The sequence below is a fragment of the Martes martes genome, assembly GCF_963455335.1.
Source record: "Martes martes genome assembly, chromosome: 14".
Classification (NCBI taxonomy): Eukaryota; Metazoa; Chordata; class Mammalia; order Carnivora; family Mustelidae; genus Martes; species Martes martes.
In genome coordinates this window covers 19,469,209-19,486,517 of record NC_137902.1, presented here as the reverse complement: position 1 = coordinate 19,486,517, position 17,309 = coordinate 19,469,209, and the positions used below count along the sequence as shown (strand labels likewise).

At 49.9% G+C, this 17,309-nt stretch overlaps 1 protein-coding gene across 3 annotated transcripts in view; it reads left to right on the top strand.

Annotated features, from left to right (window-relative positions):
* Positions 1-8,963: 8,963 nt before the first annotated feature.
* The window catches only part of MXI1 (MAX interactor 1, dimerization protein), an 80,069-nt gene continuing 71,723 nt past the window's right edge, over positions 8,964-17,309 (top strand). Inside the window, exons 1-2 of one of the 3 annotated variants that reach the window (XM_080822770.1) lie at positions 11,694-11,866; positions 12,658-12,692. Coding sequence is in view for 1 of the 3 variants with exons in the window: in XM_080822768.1 (XP_080678894.1) it covers positions 9,394-9,655 (262 nt within the window). In the remaining 2 variants the exon portion in view is untranslated. Of the gene's footprint in view, positions 9,026-9,214; positions 9,656-11,693; positions 11,867-12,657; positions 12,693-17,309 lie in introns of those variants that run through there. The other 2 variants (XM_080822771.1, XM_080822768.1) reach the window with 2 other exon arrangements.

Below are 17,309 nucleotides of genomic sequence, written 5' to 3'. Positions count from 1 at the left end.
CCAAATTAGGAACAAATCTCTGAATATTATTAATAAAGGAGGAGTTTCCTTTGAACTAGAGTCTTTTTAACTGTGTTTCCCAGAGATTTCCTGTGTAGCTTCAAAAGGAGTTCATGACCACTTTGATTAGGACTTTATTTCAAGCCCTAATGGAAATGGGCATGCTCTCAGAATATCCAGCAACATGACTTGAGCCACTTATGTCCCCTTGCAAAACAAAACAAAACAAAACAAAAAAAACAGTACAGCCCCTCCTTGGGATCCACACTAATAAAATGATTTTCTTCACTGGAGGTGAAAGCCAGCTCTTTCTCCAGCTCTGAGCCCTGTGGCAGGAAAACTTCTGGAAGCCAAAGATTTTTCTACTGTTACCTGGTTGCTCTTAGGTCCATCCTCATATTGAGCACACACGGACAAAAAGCTACCTGTTGCAACTAGATTTTTTTATTGCACTATTATTTCAGTCATTTAGGGGGTTGGAGAAAGGTGGGGGGGTGGTATGGCTAATGGAGACAGATGGTCAATGCAATTAACACTTGAAAAACAGGTTTCTCCTTCAAAAATGATAACAGCAGTGGACTCTCAATGGCAGGTAAAATTTGGAAAAGGATTGGGAAAGGATTACCTTAGAGAAAAAGAACAGGTGCATCAAGAGTGTCCCCGTTTGGGGCTGGAGGCCTTCGGCTTTTGAATGACACCCTCAAAATAGCCCATTTGCAATTGCATTTGTACCCAGGAACTACGGCAATGGTCAGTGTTGGTTACCTTGAAGAGGACCCAAGAGGGTGAAGGTAAAATTTCCCCCATTCTTCGAAGGGAAAACAAAACTTAAAGGAGAGAGTATGTTGTACTTTTTAGCAGAACAGAAGTATATACATGCCTAAGGAGAGGGCAGGAAACCCACAAGTCTCAAAGCTCTGCACCCTGAATGAACAGGGTTGTTCCCCTTTAGAACCCTGGGAACAGACAGAAAAAGAATCTTAATTCTCTGGGAAGAGTTCTGTGGAGGGAAAGCCAGAATTTGTACAAGGGAGCCGATGACAGAGTATTATGAATGGAAGTGACCACCTGCCCTATATCCATCATAGAGGTGAAGAAACTTAGTCCGGAGAAGTGCAAGGATCTGCCTAAGATCATGACCAGTTAGTGATAAAATCACAACAGGAATTTAGCCCTTTCCTTTATGCTATGAGTAATCCTATCTTACAAGGCTTGGTCAAGGGCTCAGAGAGAAAGGTGAGATCAAGGGGGTCCGGAGCCCAGGCTCTGAGATCTGGTTTGCAATGCTGCCCCACCCCCATTATCTCTTTTTGCCGCAGAGGGCATCTGGGGAAGGCAGCAGCAATGAAATCATAATGATGGCTACTTACTGAATGCCTCATGCGTGCTGGGCCCCGAGCTAAGCTCTCTGCGGCCATCATCCCACAGGATCCTCACAATCACCTTGTGAGCTAAGTACAGTCATCATTCCCATTTTGTAGATGAAAACCTGAGATTCAGAGAGGTTATAAACTTGCCCAAGCTTATATACCTAAATAAATGGCAGAAGGAGAATTGGAACCCATCTCTGCCTGGCTCCAAACCCCAAGCTTTTAACTCCTGTGCTGTATCATTTCTCAAAGCAGGGGGCCCTCTGAGCTCTGAGCTCTCCGAGTCACAGTAGAGATTTGGGTGCCTGATTAACTTAGATACACAAAGGAAATGAAATCTGATTGGTGCTGGCTTAGCTGTTTGGGGATGGAGGGGATAAGGGAGGATTGGTGCCTCTCGAGGGGGCCAAGCTCCCTAGAGATGGTGGTGAGCCCCTCCGTGTGGCCCCAGGACACGAAACTGGCAGCCCCGTCCAGCTCCGCGCTGAGCTCCTCTGGCGTGGTGGCTGGGATAGAGCCCAGCCGAGCCCTAGGAAGGCAGAACCTTGGGCAGATAAGTCTTGTTCCATGCTTGTTTAATCTCCATCACCTCATGCTCAAGGGTTGCCCACCCTGAGCCAAGCTCAATTTCCCCTCTATCGCCCTTCAAGATTTTAGATGCCCTCTAGCAGTAATTCTCAAACACACCTGCACATAGCATTTAAAACTAGGGGTATCTGAACCCCATTTCCGGAGATTCTAACTTAATTGCCCTTAATCTCCCCCCAGTTAAAGTTGCCAGATAAAATACAGAATGATCACTTAAATTTGAATTTCAGATGAACAACAAATACTTTTTAGTTTAAGTATGTCCCAAACATTGCAAGGGTCATACTTACACCAAAACATTGCTCCTTGTTCATCTGAAATTCAAATCAAACTGGGCATCTTGCATTTGCATTTGATAAATCTCACGGTCCTATTCCTAGGTTGGTCTAAGGCAGAGCCACAGGCTGAGAACCTCTGTCCTATGGAACCAACAATCCTTCTAAATGGACTGTGTGTTGCTCCCAGCTTCACAGCCTTTGGCCCTGGCAGCAAGTACATGTGGTTTCTCAGCACCTCCTCTCTGTCCTCTAACTCAGCAGCAGAGTGAATTGTGTAAAATCGAGGACAGACTGTGAGAGGTTAGGCTGGGGGAGATTGGTGATGTCTGATGAATTACTCCGAAGCTTCTTCCTACTCCCTTAGCGGGTTCTGCGTGCTGAGCTCCTCGTTGTCGAGGTCCATTGCACACTTTTCTGCGCATGGCATTTTTAGGCACTGCTGGAAATACTGTGGAAGCTCTGGAAAAACTCACAGCCTGGGAAGGGAGAATCCAAGTGTCCTTTACCGGAGAAATTTCCAGTCTATAAGGATTTGGAATAAGCACCCTTGCTATGCACATACACCCAATTAGCAAGACCACATAAACTACCACCCGACAAACGTGCACAACCAAATCTAAGTGGGATAGAAACAGGAAGAAGGAATGTTCTGCCGCGCCAGGCTGGAGACGATGGCGTGCCCACCTCTGCCACGCGCTAGCTGTGTCCTCTGGGGCAAGTCACCTCTTTTTCCTCAGTCATCATTTCTTCATCTGTCAAAGGGGGGTGAGAATAATCACTCATGGAATGATGACAAAGATGAAATAGAAGTGTGGTTGGAGACCAGGGCCTGGACTATCATGAGCATTCTACGAATACAAGCTCTCATTCCCGCAGTATCCCTAAAATAACATGGGACCCCATCACGTGTTTGTATAATCAACTCAAAAGCACCCGCACCCAAAGGTTGTAAAATTGAAACTAACCAGATGAGAAAACATTTTCCTTAACATCAATTCAGTCTAAGATTTGCTAGTGCCCAGTTCTACCCAGACTTTGAAAAGTGACCAGGAAATGAAGAAAGAATGTCTCAGTTCTTGCCTCCGCGCTAGGGAGGTTCTACTCAATTCAACTTTAACAATGATGCGATTAAGTATCAAAAGTCTAAGACAGATTCTTGCAACTGTATGCCAACATGTTATTCTCCTGTGCCGGCCTGTCTGGGATGGGTGTTTTCAGGGTGTAGTTATATGGAAATAGCCTCTGATTACATTTCTGACTTCTCCAGGTAGGTTATAATTTTAAACAGTTGTTTTGACGTGAATCTTTGGCAGACCACACATATCTGAGAGACCTTCAGGACTCCCTGAAATAGGGTGACATGAATTTTTTTTTTTAATTAACTATTCTGATACATAATGTAGTATTCCTTCCTTACTACTGTGGAAACATGCAAAGGGCCAGTTGTGCGCAAACAAAAAATAATTTCCAATGCAAGCAAGAAGAGAGAACGGGAAAACAAGAAGGCAAACCCTTCCTCACTCTTGTTTGTGATTATTTCTGTGACGTGTAAGAGGATGTCACAGTTCTCTGGAGGAATCCCATATTCTGGCTCCAACTTAAGGTTTACATTTCGTTTTCTGAAAGACACAGGAGTAACGAGGCCTGTTCTCTGTGCACATATGGCGTGCCCACCTCTGCCGTGTGCTAGTTGTGTCCCCTGTTTCCCGTTCTCTCTTCTTGCTTGCATTGGAAATTATTTTTTGTTTGCGCACAACTGGCCCTTTGCATGTTTCCACAGTAGTAAGGAAGGAATACTACATTATGTATCATATGGGACTACCTATCTATCTCTCTATATGCTTACAACTAACTGGTCCTCTGTCTTCTACGTATATACTTGCCTGAGAGATAAGTCCTATGAAGGTGGGGGTATGACTCTTGGCTCACTGCTGTGTCCCTGTGCCTAGAGCGAGCTGAACACATGGAAGGCTATGTCTTCTGATGGAATGAATTAATCCATATGTTGACAATGTGCTCATGTATCCATTATTCCTGATAAATACACCAGTTTGTGACTCATCGACCTTTTCACCCAAGAGAACCGAGCTCTGGATCAGCAAACAGTGAGGGCACCTTGCACGTCTCACACAGGAGAGACGGAAAAAGGAGAAAGAGAAAACAGGCTAGGTGAGGACACTGATGCTGCTGTGCCCAAAGTTATAAATATTTATCCAGAGTTACCCAGCAGTGCAGTGGGAAAGCTGGCCCCAAACTCTGGGTTTCTAACTCTTTCCCCACCTTTTTGTCATTGTTTTTATTTTCCCTGAAAATCTTTCAGGACTCTCTTCACCTAATACTATGCTGACATGTGCACAACACTTCACAATTTCCAAAGTTCCTTCGTAGGCACCCCGTCAACGAGGTCAACATTGTTCTTCCCACTTGGTAGGTGAGAATGGCAAGGCTCTGAGAGGTTGAGTGACTTACATGAGTTCAGCCGGCTAATAATCAGGAGGAGGATCATTTGCTGCCGTGATACTACCTTCTTCCACCTCCTGATGCCTAATATTTCACCACTGGAACTTCATTCCTTTAGCTTAAAGCACCGGCTGCCATCTTTTAATTCCAAAAGCCTTTGGTAATGATCCTATCTAAGCTGCTGTCAGTCACTGGTACCTTAATATACATGAATTTAAAATCTTTGCTGAAAGCATTTTTTGTAATACAGAGATGTTAAAGAAAAGAGAGGCCTGAAGGACCCCCTTTCTACTAGAAGAAACCCTACAATGAGGATTTGTATGTTGGGGGGTGGGGGTGGCAGCCGGAAGCTCCGTATGATTCCTACTTTGGTCTCAGGCCATTGCTTTCATCATCTGGTGATTTTTGAAAAATTTCCAGCAGAAGCATCTTATTACCAGATACGTAGAGCAGTAAGAACAGGGCAAAGAGTGACCGAGCCTCTGCACTTCTGGGGAGGGGAGCCTCAACCGTGTGGCTCAGTGGGTTTCTGGCTTCTGGACAGACAGCATTTTGATATTTAAACTTTAATGTGAGTGACTCAGGAATAGTTTTGCAGACAGTGTCAAATGCCTCCTCTTGCCACGCTGGAGCAAGGAAGCCGGAAGGACAGGCACCAAGGTTCTAGCCAGGCAGGAGGGCATTCATTACCCTGACCCTCGGGGCCTAAGCCCCCATTCTGTGCCATACACGTGCTGTGCGAGGGTGCCAGGGGCTGGGGGTGTCAGGGAAGGAAGGCGTGCTCCCTGCCCTTGATGAGCTCATAATCTAATGAACCCTATAAGTACTGGGTGTTGCATAGGAGAAGCCCAGGAGGTGGCTGAGACGGGAAGAGCCTGGCAGCCTCAGAGGTCCGGGAGAAGGGAGGCAGAGTCCAGCAGAGCAGAGATAATGCCCCAGGAGCAGGTGACACCCAGGTGAGCTCCAATGTAGGGTGGAGACTATTTATCCTCTGTCCAGGTCTACACCCGCTGGTGACTGTGTGGGTGGGGGTGGGGGCACGGGGAGTGGTCAGAGGAGGCCTGGTCAGCACTTTTAAGGGTGTTCCAGGAGCCAGTGGGAGAGGCAGAGCCACACAGCTCTCCTTGTTCCTACCATTGCGCTCATGTCTTACCAGTCCCTAAATCTCTATTCCTGGACTTCCCCTGAAGCCGCTTCTCCCTCCTAGTAGGTGAAACCAAGATAAGGGCTTCCAAGGAAAGAAGAGCCAACTCTCAGCTCACTGATGGACAATCCCTTTCCCAAGGGAAAGGTGCTCAGGAAAAACTTGGGTAGGAAAACTCTGGGGAATTAGGACTCAAGTGACAATGCGGGGGACAAAAGATCTCTAGATGGTGTTTATCAAGCCTGAGTACAAAGACCACAGGTCAAAGAGCAGAGAAGAACCTGGCCTGGCCACGCTGGCAAGCTCCAAGGGCAAGCTAGACGTTGCAGTGGTGGACTCGGTCAGAAAAGGCTGGGGAAGGGAGATGGTTAAGGAGGAAGATTAGGGCTGAGAAGCCTGGGAGAGCCCAAATGGTCCAGGACAGCAAAAATGCCATCCAAATGCAGAATGGGGAGTTCTGAGTGTCACTCTCCTTGTGTCTCAGTAATCAACTGGTCTCCGTGTTCCTGAAGACAGAATTAACAGGCAAAACAAACTCTTTTGATGTAAGCATGTAGAATGGAGGGAAAGGGGTAAACGCAGGTGAGCGTGATCTTGCTTTAATATGCAAACAAGGTTGATGGAAGGATATTACCAATAGGCAGAGAGGCCCAGCAGAAAAACAGAAGTTTGGGAAAACAGGACCCTAATGGAAGGGGCCTCCAAGTTATCTTGGGCTTCTGGGAGCGGCTTGGCTGGCCTCAGTTGGCACTGGAAAAAATCACTACTTTTCTTTCAGAGAGTTCCCATATTTTCCTCAGGCCAGCTGCCTTCTCATCTACTACCTGTTCTCCCGCAAAAATTGCCAGCAAGTTTCCAAAGCTTTAGCTTGGCACATTCCTTGTTCCACATACATGTTACCAAAATGAAAATATGCAAGTGTACTATGTGTGGGCTAGAGTCTGGGGCACAATAGCACAGACTTAGTGAGACAAAAAGGCATTTCTCCTCCTTCACTGTGTCTCTTGTGGTGCCATTGTCTGATGCTAAGAACTCACATAATAACAAAAAACAATGCCCCTATGAAGGGGGGGAAACTTGATTTGGCACCAGCAGTGGTGTTTTCCATGGGAATGGTGGTGGGGGCTGTAGCTGACTGTGGGAATAGTGCAAATCAGCACTTTTTTGTCGATTTTCTTCAAGCCATTGTTTATCTTGGCTTTGGTCAGATCCGTGGCCCAGCTTGAAGATTCCCACTGGGCTTTCTGAAGCTCACAGACCTATGAGAGATGAAAAGGGATAAATAAATAATTACAAAACACTCTGCTCCCACCACCCCCCTCCCCTCCCCGCCCCGGGACTCATGGGTGAGGTGTGCCTCTCCTGGCCAGTGTGTGTAGACATATGTGTAGGGCACAGTACTGCATGTGTACACATTTGGTGTGCCCAGTGGGGTGAAAACTCAGGTTTTCTTCGAGGTTAGCTGGTTCACTGTTCACTGTCTCACTATCATTTTCCCCTTGGGTCAAGGGAGATCGGGGCTGTTTTATACAAATGCTAGTTTTTGTAAGATGGCATTAAATAAAACTTGTTTGAGACTATACCTTCCTAAAGTCCTTATACTTACAGGCTTTTAAACATAAGTTACTCAGGTTGTGGTCCCAACAGGGACAAAAAGTCAGTAGTTGTTCCGATAATGGAAGGTGAACTTTTATTTCATAGCTCCTAGGAGCCTTTACTCAATCCTAGCTAAAGGATGCAGAGATCAACCATGCAAAATTTGTCTCAGAACAGAAAATGGACAGACAGTATGTGTAGTATGATTATATTATGGTCCAAAATGTGAATACATTGGCTTTAAAATGCCAATTACTTACTGATGGCTCCTGTCCTCTCAGCAGCAGGTTATTATATTCTGAAAGTACACAAGACTTTCTTGAAGGTTCTGTGAGGGTATGTGTACTCTAAGTTTTACATAATGAATGTTTTACAAAGAAATGTGCTTTCTCTCCTTTTTAAAAAAGTTTCCATTTCTAATAAGGGTCTTTCCAGACAAATGCGTATGAAGCTGCTTTTGAGCACGATGGCTGGGTTGCTCAACTGCAGGGGGCAGTATTTAATGTGTCTTCTATGTAAATGGTTCCCCTGAAGGAAAATTCCAGTTGGCCTTGCAAGGTGACAATATTTAGATGGGTTTGTTGCAGAGATGTTTTCCAACAGTGCAGAAGAGCCTTGTTTCCTGTAGCTTGTCCTCCACCCCACCCACCCCTTAGATGCAAGTAGGGGATCCAGGCTCTTATCTGGTCTGGATTGAAAGAAAAAGATCTTACCATGGGTCAGGTAGTGTGCTAAGTGCAGATATGATTTAATCAACACAAGAAACTTATCAGAGTTTCATGGATGGGGAAACAGGCCAAGAGTGGTTAGGGAACTTGCCTGAACTCACACAGCCTGTGAGCTTCAGAGCTGGATTTGAAACGCTTCTCTGTGACACTCCCTAATGGCCTTCAACTATCCCTCTGACTCCCGCTGTACCTCTCCCAAGCCTGGAAAGCATCCCTGTTTCCTCGCAGATCCTGACTAGGTGATAGCAGCAGTAAAAACAACAATGTCAATGGGTAGGAGTCTTCAGAGCCAAAAGGCGGAATTCAGCTGGGGTGGGCGGTGGGGGGCGGGTGTCCGGGACTGCCATTTCTGCTGCTCTGTCAAATAAAAGGGTGCCAGGTGCGGAGGCACCCTAGTGTGAGCTTTGCACAGCTGGACCAAGGCTGGGAAGAGGAGTGTGGAGAGAGATGCTTACATCTCCTCCCCCTTCCTGGAAAATAACTTTGCATTTGAAGGGAGAAAGAAAGAGTGAGTAAATCTGTAACTGGGATTTGGTGGCCTGGGGATTTCATTTGATCCGGTGAAGACACATGCCTGTTCCCGTCTGTGTGCAGGGGTGTGTGAATTGGGGGAGGAAACTGCAGGTTACATATGATGGGGTTTTTTGGATTGGGTTTTTATTAAAAAAAAAAAAAAAGTCCTAGCAGCTACCATTTAATGGGGACCCACTCACTATGTGCGAGGCATTGTGCTGGACCCTTTACGAGGTCTTATTTTTATGTGAAGAAAAAAATAGCTTACTAGTTTGTTTTTATGCAGGTCCACTTAGAGGCATCGAGTATTTTTTCCATTCGTGTTGAAATACAGCGCTCTACTCTGAGGTAAGATTTGGGGAGAGGCGGGGAAGGTGCGGGGACGGGCAGAGGGCGGTCCCTGCTTCGCTTGTCTCCACCTTTTATTTTGACCGGTCCGCTGGCGACAGGCTCGCACTAGGACCCAGGCGCCAGAGCGCCTCCGTCTGTCCTGTAGGTTCATTCAATCTCCCATACACACAGACCCACTGCGAGACCGACACACACTCACACACACTCACACACATAACTGAACACACCGAGGCTCGGGAAGTCAGGTCGCCTCCTAGCCTCGGCGCCTCCTCCGCTCCAGCCAGCCGGGTCTCCTCTGGGGACCGGAGCTCGGCCGGGCAGCGCAGCCCCAAAAGAGGACCAGCTCCGCGGACCCCGGTTCCTCCATGGGCAAACGCGGGCGGCCGCGCAAGGAAGCGCGCTGTGAAGGCGCGGGGCTGGCCCCCGCCGCGCCCCCGGCCGTGGCCGCGCCCCAGCCCCCGGCCCAGCCCGAGGAGCCCGCGGGGGCCAAGCTCAGGTGCCCCTTCTCGGACATTTTCAACACCAGCGAGAACTCGATGGAGAAGCACATCAACACTTTTCTGCAGAACGTGCAGATTCTGCTCGAGGCCGCCAGCTACCTGGAGCAGATCGAGAAAGAAAACAAAAGTAAGTTTAGGGGCCCCGGCTCCTCCTCGGCGCCCGGCTCTTTCTTCCTCAACCACTTGGGCGACCCCTGTCGCCTGCTCGGCCCGCGCCCCCCCTCCCCCCAACACACACATCCAGCCCTCGGCAGTAAAGCCGATGACACCGGAGAAAGGACACGCACGCACAAAGCTGCTAAAGATGTAACAAAGACGGGGGGGTGGTGGTGGGGGCCTGTTGGTGCGTCCGTCTGTCCGTCTCCCGGAGGCTGGGAGGACCGCCGGGAGCAAGCGGGGGAGTGTTGTTTGCTGACAACTGAGCCCAGAGCTCATCTCTTTGAGGTCGCCTTTCTTCCTTCTCCCCCCCCCCCCCAGCCTTCTCGGGCAGACAAGTGTTGTTTTTCTGTCGCTCGTTCCTGGGTGGGGTGGGGATTAGAAGCCGAAAGTTGGAAATCGTAGGCAGAGCTCCGCGGTTCGAGAAAACACACACACACACGCACGCACACACACATATACACAGAGACACACACGACAACAATAACAACAACAACCACCACAACAACCAAACAGCCCTCCGCGGCGTGGGCTTGATCTGGCTGACTCGGTTGTGCTTCTCCCTCCTGTCTGCTGTGCTTTTTCCTCCCCTCTCGCGGCAGGGCTCAGGCCATCGCGTCCGCGGATACAGTCCCCCAGCACCTCGGTTGCCCTGGGGTGCCGCCGCCCCCCTCCCCCAAACAGGCCGGCTGGGCCAGGCAGCACCAGCAGCTTGCCCCGGACCCGCCGTCCTGCGCCCGGGAAACTTGGCGAGGGGGACACAGCTAAAAGGAAACTTTGGGATCTCGCAGGAAACAATAGTTGGGGAAGAAGGTGTGGGCTGTTGTGTGCGGTTTCTTTATTTTCCGCGAGACGACTTACGAGTGAGCGCGCCTGGCGAGGAAGGCAAACGCCTGCCTTGTCGATTTCTGCCGTCCTCCCGCCCCCACCCCCCACCCCTTCTCTTCGGTTCAGGTGGAGAGCAATGTTTGGGGGGGGGTGCTGGGAGCCCCACCCGGGCCTGGCCTCCTTTTTGTATTTGTTTGTTTCATTTTTGCCCCTGCCTGCTGGGTCCCTCAGTCCTCCCAGGCAGTCGACTCAGCGTCCTAACGGGGGCACGCGTGTGCGGCGTCTCCAGCACGGAGCTCACAAATAAGAGCTGCGAGAAGGGGGAAGGGGTCGAGGCAGATAAACCGATGGACTGGAGAAAACCAGGCTGTTTAATCTGTCCGAACAAGTAGGAAGATCAATGAGAAGAGAGAGAGAGAGAGAAAATGGTCCGATTGCAACGTGTCAGATCTTGCAACCCCCCCCCAAAACACAACAACAACAGTCATCAAACACAAAAACGCCTCAGCTGACCAACACCCCAGGCCTCCAGGGTGAAAGTAACTGTGTGTTGCCAGCGCAATTGTGCAGTGGCTGAAGGCAAAAACAAGGATCTGTGTTGGGAGGACGGTTGTGTGCGTTCTTTTCTTTCTCTTCTCTCCTGTTTTCTCGGAGTGCCAGGGTTGCCAGAAAGGCGCATCGCTGGCTGCGTAGCCGACTCAGTTTGCAATTATTCATGGTGTGTGTGTGTGGGGGGGGGGCATTCGTCAGGAGGGTAGTTTCTGAAAAGCCAGAGCTGGTGGGGAGCTGGGTGAAGACGCGGTTTTGTTTGGCGTGTTTGCTTTTGTTGGAGGGGGGAGGGGCGCGATTTCTTTAGCTACCCCTCACCCCTGTCCGGGGTTCTCCGGAGTCTGTCCCATGGTGCCGACTCGGGCGGGGGGTGCACCCAAAGAGGGCACCTTGGCAGTGTGTGGCAAACCTGGTCCTCCCCCCCACCCCAGCATGGTGTACTAGGGAGGCTGCTGGAGCTTCCACCGCGTCCCGCCCCCCCCCCCGCACCCGCAGACAATCAGAGACCTCCGCCCCCCCCCCTTGCCGCCTCCCCCGCGGCGTCCCCCGCCGCCCTGGCCGCCGCCACCTCCTAGTTTACCCCGTGCCGGGGCTCCGGCGTGGCCACCAGTCACGTAAGCAGAGGGCCGGGCGCGCCGGGCCGGGCTACCCCGCACGGGGCGGGCCAGCGGCAGCCGAGCCGGGCTCCCGTGGCCGAGGAAGCCAAGGGGCTTCCTCCCGGTCCCTCTCCCGAGCGTCAGCGCTGCAAGCCCCGCAGCCCCCCGAGAGGGGTTCGGGAACCTCAGCGCCCCAAAGTCAACTTCGTGTGCGTAATCAGCCCCTCGGCCCCACTGCCCCCCCTCCGGCCGGCTCCCCGCGGGAGTATTTTTAGCTCTCTTGCTTCTATTTGCCGCCGCTGTTTGGCTCTGCATGACGTGATGCCAACAGCCCCCAGATTTCCCCGAGAGCTTGGGGCGCTGCGCCTTGCCCGGCTTGGCTGCGGGGGCCCAGCTCCAGGCCCTCGCCCCCTCCCCAACAGCTCTCGTTGGCGAGGGTGACCTCCAGCAAACTACGGGCTACCATCGCCGGGTCCTCTATTATGCCCCTTGCAAAGAGAAGCGGCCCACGGGGGGCTGCTTTATCCTCCCCACTTTCGGCACCCCCCAACACCTCCCGCCGGGTCTGGGTTTCCTGGTATGGAAAACGGCGGGCCCTACATCTGCCTCATTTTATTGGGGGCGCTTCTTCGCGCTGGCGCCGCTCGCCGTTGTTTTCTGCTCGCTGCACACAATGCCCGCGCGTCACGGCGGTCCGCGTGTGCACAGCAATAACGCGAGTTGGGGGGCGGGTCGTGCGTGCGCCGGGCTCGGGCACTGCGGGTCGCTCCGCGCGCGCGGGGCTTGTTTTGCTTCAGAGCCCCGCTTTCCGAAACGCTGACATCATTCAGTCGTTGGGGGAGGGAGGGGGATCTGGGCGTTCCGATAGGACTCCAGCAATTCTCAGGTCCCTGGTTTTTGGAAGGAAGCCGGGATCCTAGTTGTTTAATTATTATTATGATGGGAGGGGGCTCAAGCTTTGTTTGTTGGGCAAGTTTTTTTTCTCTTTTTTTCTTTTTAGGTCACTACTGCAAAGGGCATTGCTGGCCGGCTCAGGTGCACAACCTCCCCGCCTTCATTTCAGCCAGTTCCCCTGTAATCACTTGATCTCAGTTTCTCCGCCTCCTCCTCCTCCCCCTCCCAGCTAGAGACACATGGTTTCCACATGGAGACAAACTTCTTTCCTCTGACTGGACTTGACCTAGCTGCGTTGTTCAGCCTATCGCCAGCTTCAGCTTTCTCTGACGTCACGCGTTGCTGAGGCCAGAGACTGGTGGGTGGAGCCAGGAGGCAAGCCAGGAAATCTCTGGGAGCTGTAGTGTGGCCAGCTGGTACAATCCCTTCTTAAAGGGACGCTCTTCTCCCCTGAGAACGGGTGTCAGCCTTGATTCTCCATTTCGGGTTCTGTGAGACCTTCCCGAAATGCACCAGTAGACCCTGGTCACGAGATCACACGTTTCGTTTTTACTGTTGTTTGCAAAGTACTTACTTGGCAAGAGCTTGCCTTATTTTCCATTGTTGCCAGAACTGCTTTTCATTGCCTCTTTGAGGTTTCCGTAGTAGGAGTGCTCACCAAGCTGTGGCCACAGTGTTGAATTATTCCCAGTAGATATGGTGCGTCTCCTCAGGGGAGGGTGTTCAAATTAAGTCACCCAGTACTGACCGGCTGCTCTGTGCAAGGCAAGGATTCCCAAGGATGTGTGGGTACATTTTCCCGACGTTCCAACTAATGTGACTCCTTAAGGATCTCAGATTAAAGGGCTCCAGAAATATTAATCACGGAGACTAGGACCAGTTATCACAAAACCAGAAGTTTTATGTAAGTCACCTCTGGCATGGTCTTCTACATCCATTTGGGGTCCAGTGAACGGGGTGGGGGGTGCCTGGGGGCTGCCTAGGACTGACTGATCGTTAGAAAAATATTTACTTCCTGTTTTGGAAAAGATTAAAACTGAAAGGGAGAAAGAATCAGACTCACAGAAAAGCTGCTCAGTGGACAAGCAGAAGCTGCTGTTAACAGGTAACATCCAGAGGATAGTAATGGGCTGCTCAGTGTCTGGGGAAGGTTGCTTTGGGGGGGCAATGCTTAAGACAGAGGAGAATGATTACATGGGAGTAGAAGTCATGGATTACTCTCTGGGGTGGATTATCTGGGTTTGAGGGTGAGGTGCTTTCCTAGGGGCATGGTCAGGCCAAGGAGCAGCCTCTTCCTCCTGATGGAGGAAACTGCTGCTTTGTGGTGTCATTTGGCTCCACCCTGCCTTCCTCTCCTGATCTCCTCTGCTCCTGTCCAGCCGGTCCACCCGCAAGCACGTTTCTCGGTCATGACTCTCTGCTTGACTCAGACTCTTCCCTCTGTCAGAATGGCTTCATTCTCTTACTCCTCTGGGGTTATCTGTATCTTACTCATCCTTCAAGACCTGGGTCAGCTCCCACCTCCTCTGAGAGCCTCCTCTGGCTATTTCTTAATTCAGGGTAGTTGAGAGACCGAGAGCTTTACAGTTAACCCAGAGCAAGGCCCGGACTCCTCCTCCTTGCTGCTTACTGGCTCTGTGACTTCGGGTACAAGTTAACCAGCCTCTCTGAGGTTCCATTTCTTTTTTGTAAATTGAGGTTAACAATAGAACCAGACTCACATCATCGCTGAACAACTAAACGAGGTGCTCCATTTAAACATTTAAAGTCCCTGGAATATAGTAAGTGCTCAATAAATAGCCTCTTCTCTGAGCTTTGATTATCAGTAACCCTGCAATCTTCTACCCGCTACCTGTGTATTAGCTTAATCTTCCCAGGGAGATGATTAGCATAAGGGAAAAGATCACCTATAGCACTTCAGTGTATCCCACCATTGCAAATAGCATTCCACTGGGCATACAGGAGACACTTAATAGCATTCTTTGGTTGGATTTGTCATTTACTGGCTATGGCACAGTGATCAGGTTTGAAGGCCAGGGGACATAGAAAAGAGTTTCTGGGGGCTTGGAGAAGAGTTGGAAATTCTGATCTCTTCCAAGGAAAGAGGTTCTCCTGTAATCAACACAGGTTGGTCTTGGCCTGTAAAGACCAGGGGCTGCACAGAGATGGTAGGTTAGGGCTGGAGAGTTGAAAGTGCCCACTGTCATCTGCTGTGACCCAGAAAGTGAATCAGTTACTAGCCTAGAGAGCAGGGGACTAAGGCAGCCTTGCTAAAATTGAGGACTTTAATGGCAACTAATGTTCAAGCAGGTCACATTTATACATAGCAGGCACCTTATGATTCATTCATTCATTCCACAAATATGTATTGAGCATCTACTATGTGCATTTGCTTTTCCCTGAAAACTCTGTGGGTTGATTTATCGTGGGGGTGGAGTGGGATATTTGGTTTTGGGGGGCTTTGTGTAAAGAACATTTTAAGTCAGGTCTTTATTTTTGCTGCATCCTAAATTATGTTTCTCAGATTCAGCACCCCCCCCCCCTTTAAATATGATTTCTGCCCACTGGTAAATGCCAGAAGTAGACTTTGAGGATATTGTTGTGGCTTTCAGAGCCCCAGAGCTCCCAGGGACTGGGCACACCACAGAGGGGACACACGGGGCCCTTAGGAAATGGGAGAAGTTGAATTGAGCCATTCCTGGTGTGGGGGGGGGGCGGGAAGGAGGTCCCATCAGTTCCAAGACAAAACAATAGCTGCTCATTGACCCTCCGTGGCTGATGGAAACACTCTCCCATTGACACACCCGGAAATGGGGGTTTTTATCTGAGGATGGCTGGGCAAGAGTTTGGAGGGAAAACTGAGGGAAATGAAGACGGTTGCATGTTGCAGCACCAATTAACTGCGTTGCATAATATAGGTACTGGCTACCATTTTTGAGCACGGACTATATACCAAGTATGGGGCTAAATGTGCATTATCTCCTCCAATCTTCACAACAACCCCATGATATGTGCAATTTTATTACCCCATTTTATGGAGGGGGTAACCAAGGTGCAGGGATGTTGAGTAACTTGCCCAAAGGTCATATGGTTTAGTAAGTGGCAGAGCTAAGTTTCGAACCTAGGCCTCTGATTCCAGAATGAGCCTGCCGTTTTAAGCATATATGCATGTACACATTTACGAGCCAAGGAATGAAGTCCAGAGATGTAAAATGACTTGCTCAAGGTCACCCAGCAACCCAAAGCAGAGCTGGTATTTGAAGCACTCTGTTGATTGTTCAAGGTCTTCCTGTACATACCCTGCTAAGAAAAAGGCTTAGAAGTGAGGCCGAGGACAGAAGAGCCAACCAGAGAGGATTTTTTTTGTTTTGTTTTGTTTTGTTTTGTTTTTTGTTTTGCAGACTTGTTCAACTCTCCTGGCCCTAACTCAAGTTTAGGCTCCTAGGAAACACCACCCCCTCCTGCTGCCTTTCCCAAGTCTGTCCTCTGGGCATATCAGAGGACTTGGGCTGTTGCTATGGTACTGGGGCCAACAGCAGGTTCATCAAAGCCGGGTCTTTTGCCTTTTAAAAAAAAGCCTGGCCCTGCAGAAACGAATTGGCCACAAAGATTTGCATCAGTCATTGTGGCTTATTCTGTTGTAGATCCCCCCTGCCTCCTTACCCCATTCCCTCCTCCCTACCACCACCACTTTCTATAAATACAGTTGGATAAATATTGATTTAAACTGGGTTTCTGGAGGAGAAGCACATGGCTGCCCTGGCCTGGTCTTCACTTAGATACCACCAGTATGCCAGGCCTGACCCACCTAACCCCCCGACAGCTCTGGCTTCCAAATGACCCGTTTGGGGAAGGTGAGTTGTGGTTTTGTGGCTTTTGAGTTGAGAGAGAGAGAGAGAGAGAGATGGAGGAGAAAAAGGAGTAAAAAAGCAACAACCCAGCAAGAAATAGGAATCTTCTTGCAGAATGAAGAAAGCCGTTTTCAGCAGGCAGAGATCGGGGTGGGAGGCACATATTGCAGTCTGGCCTGCTGAACCATTCTCTTGCCTTTCCCATTCTTCCTTCCACTCCATGTTGGGGTTTGTTTTTATTATTATTTTTTATTTTTTTTAAAGATTTTATTTATTTATTTGACAGACAGAGATCACAAGTAGGCAGAGAGGCAGGCAGAGAGAGAGGAGGAAGCAGGCTCCCTGCTGAGCAGAGAGCCGGATGTGGGGCTCGATCCCAGGACCCTGAGATGTGGGGCTCGATCCCAGGACCCTGAGATCATGACCTGAGCCGAAGGCAGAGGCTTAACCCACTGAGCCACCCAGGTGCCCCTGTTTTTAAAGGAGGCAGGTGGTAAGATAGAGTGTCAGGGCTAGAAGGAGCCCCAGCAGTCACAGCATCCATTACCCTCACTGTAGAGATGGGAGGCTGAGGCCCAGAGAGGGCCAGTGGCTTGCCCAAGATGACACAGCCCAGGCAGAACCAGGCTCTTCTGGGCCTCTTGCCTGGTGGTGAGACTGGATTACAAGCAGAGCCCCAAACGGGGCTTTTGTTTTACAGGTCAGGTGCTTATAAAGTCAGCAGTTCTCAAACCTGGTTTACTGATCCTAGGGTGTGTCCAGTTATTGCAAAGGTCATTGCAACATTCTCAATAGTCTTTCAAAATGAAGCTAATTTGAATTTGCCATTTAGAAAAAAATATTTTCTTTTACATGGGGGCTGGAGGAAGCAGGAGGAGCCCAAAGGCAGTGACAGTGACAGGATGGC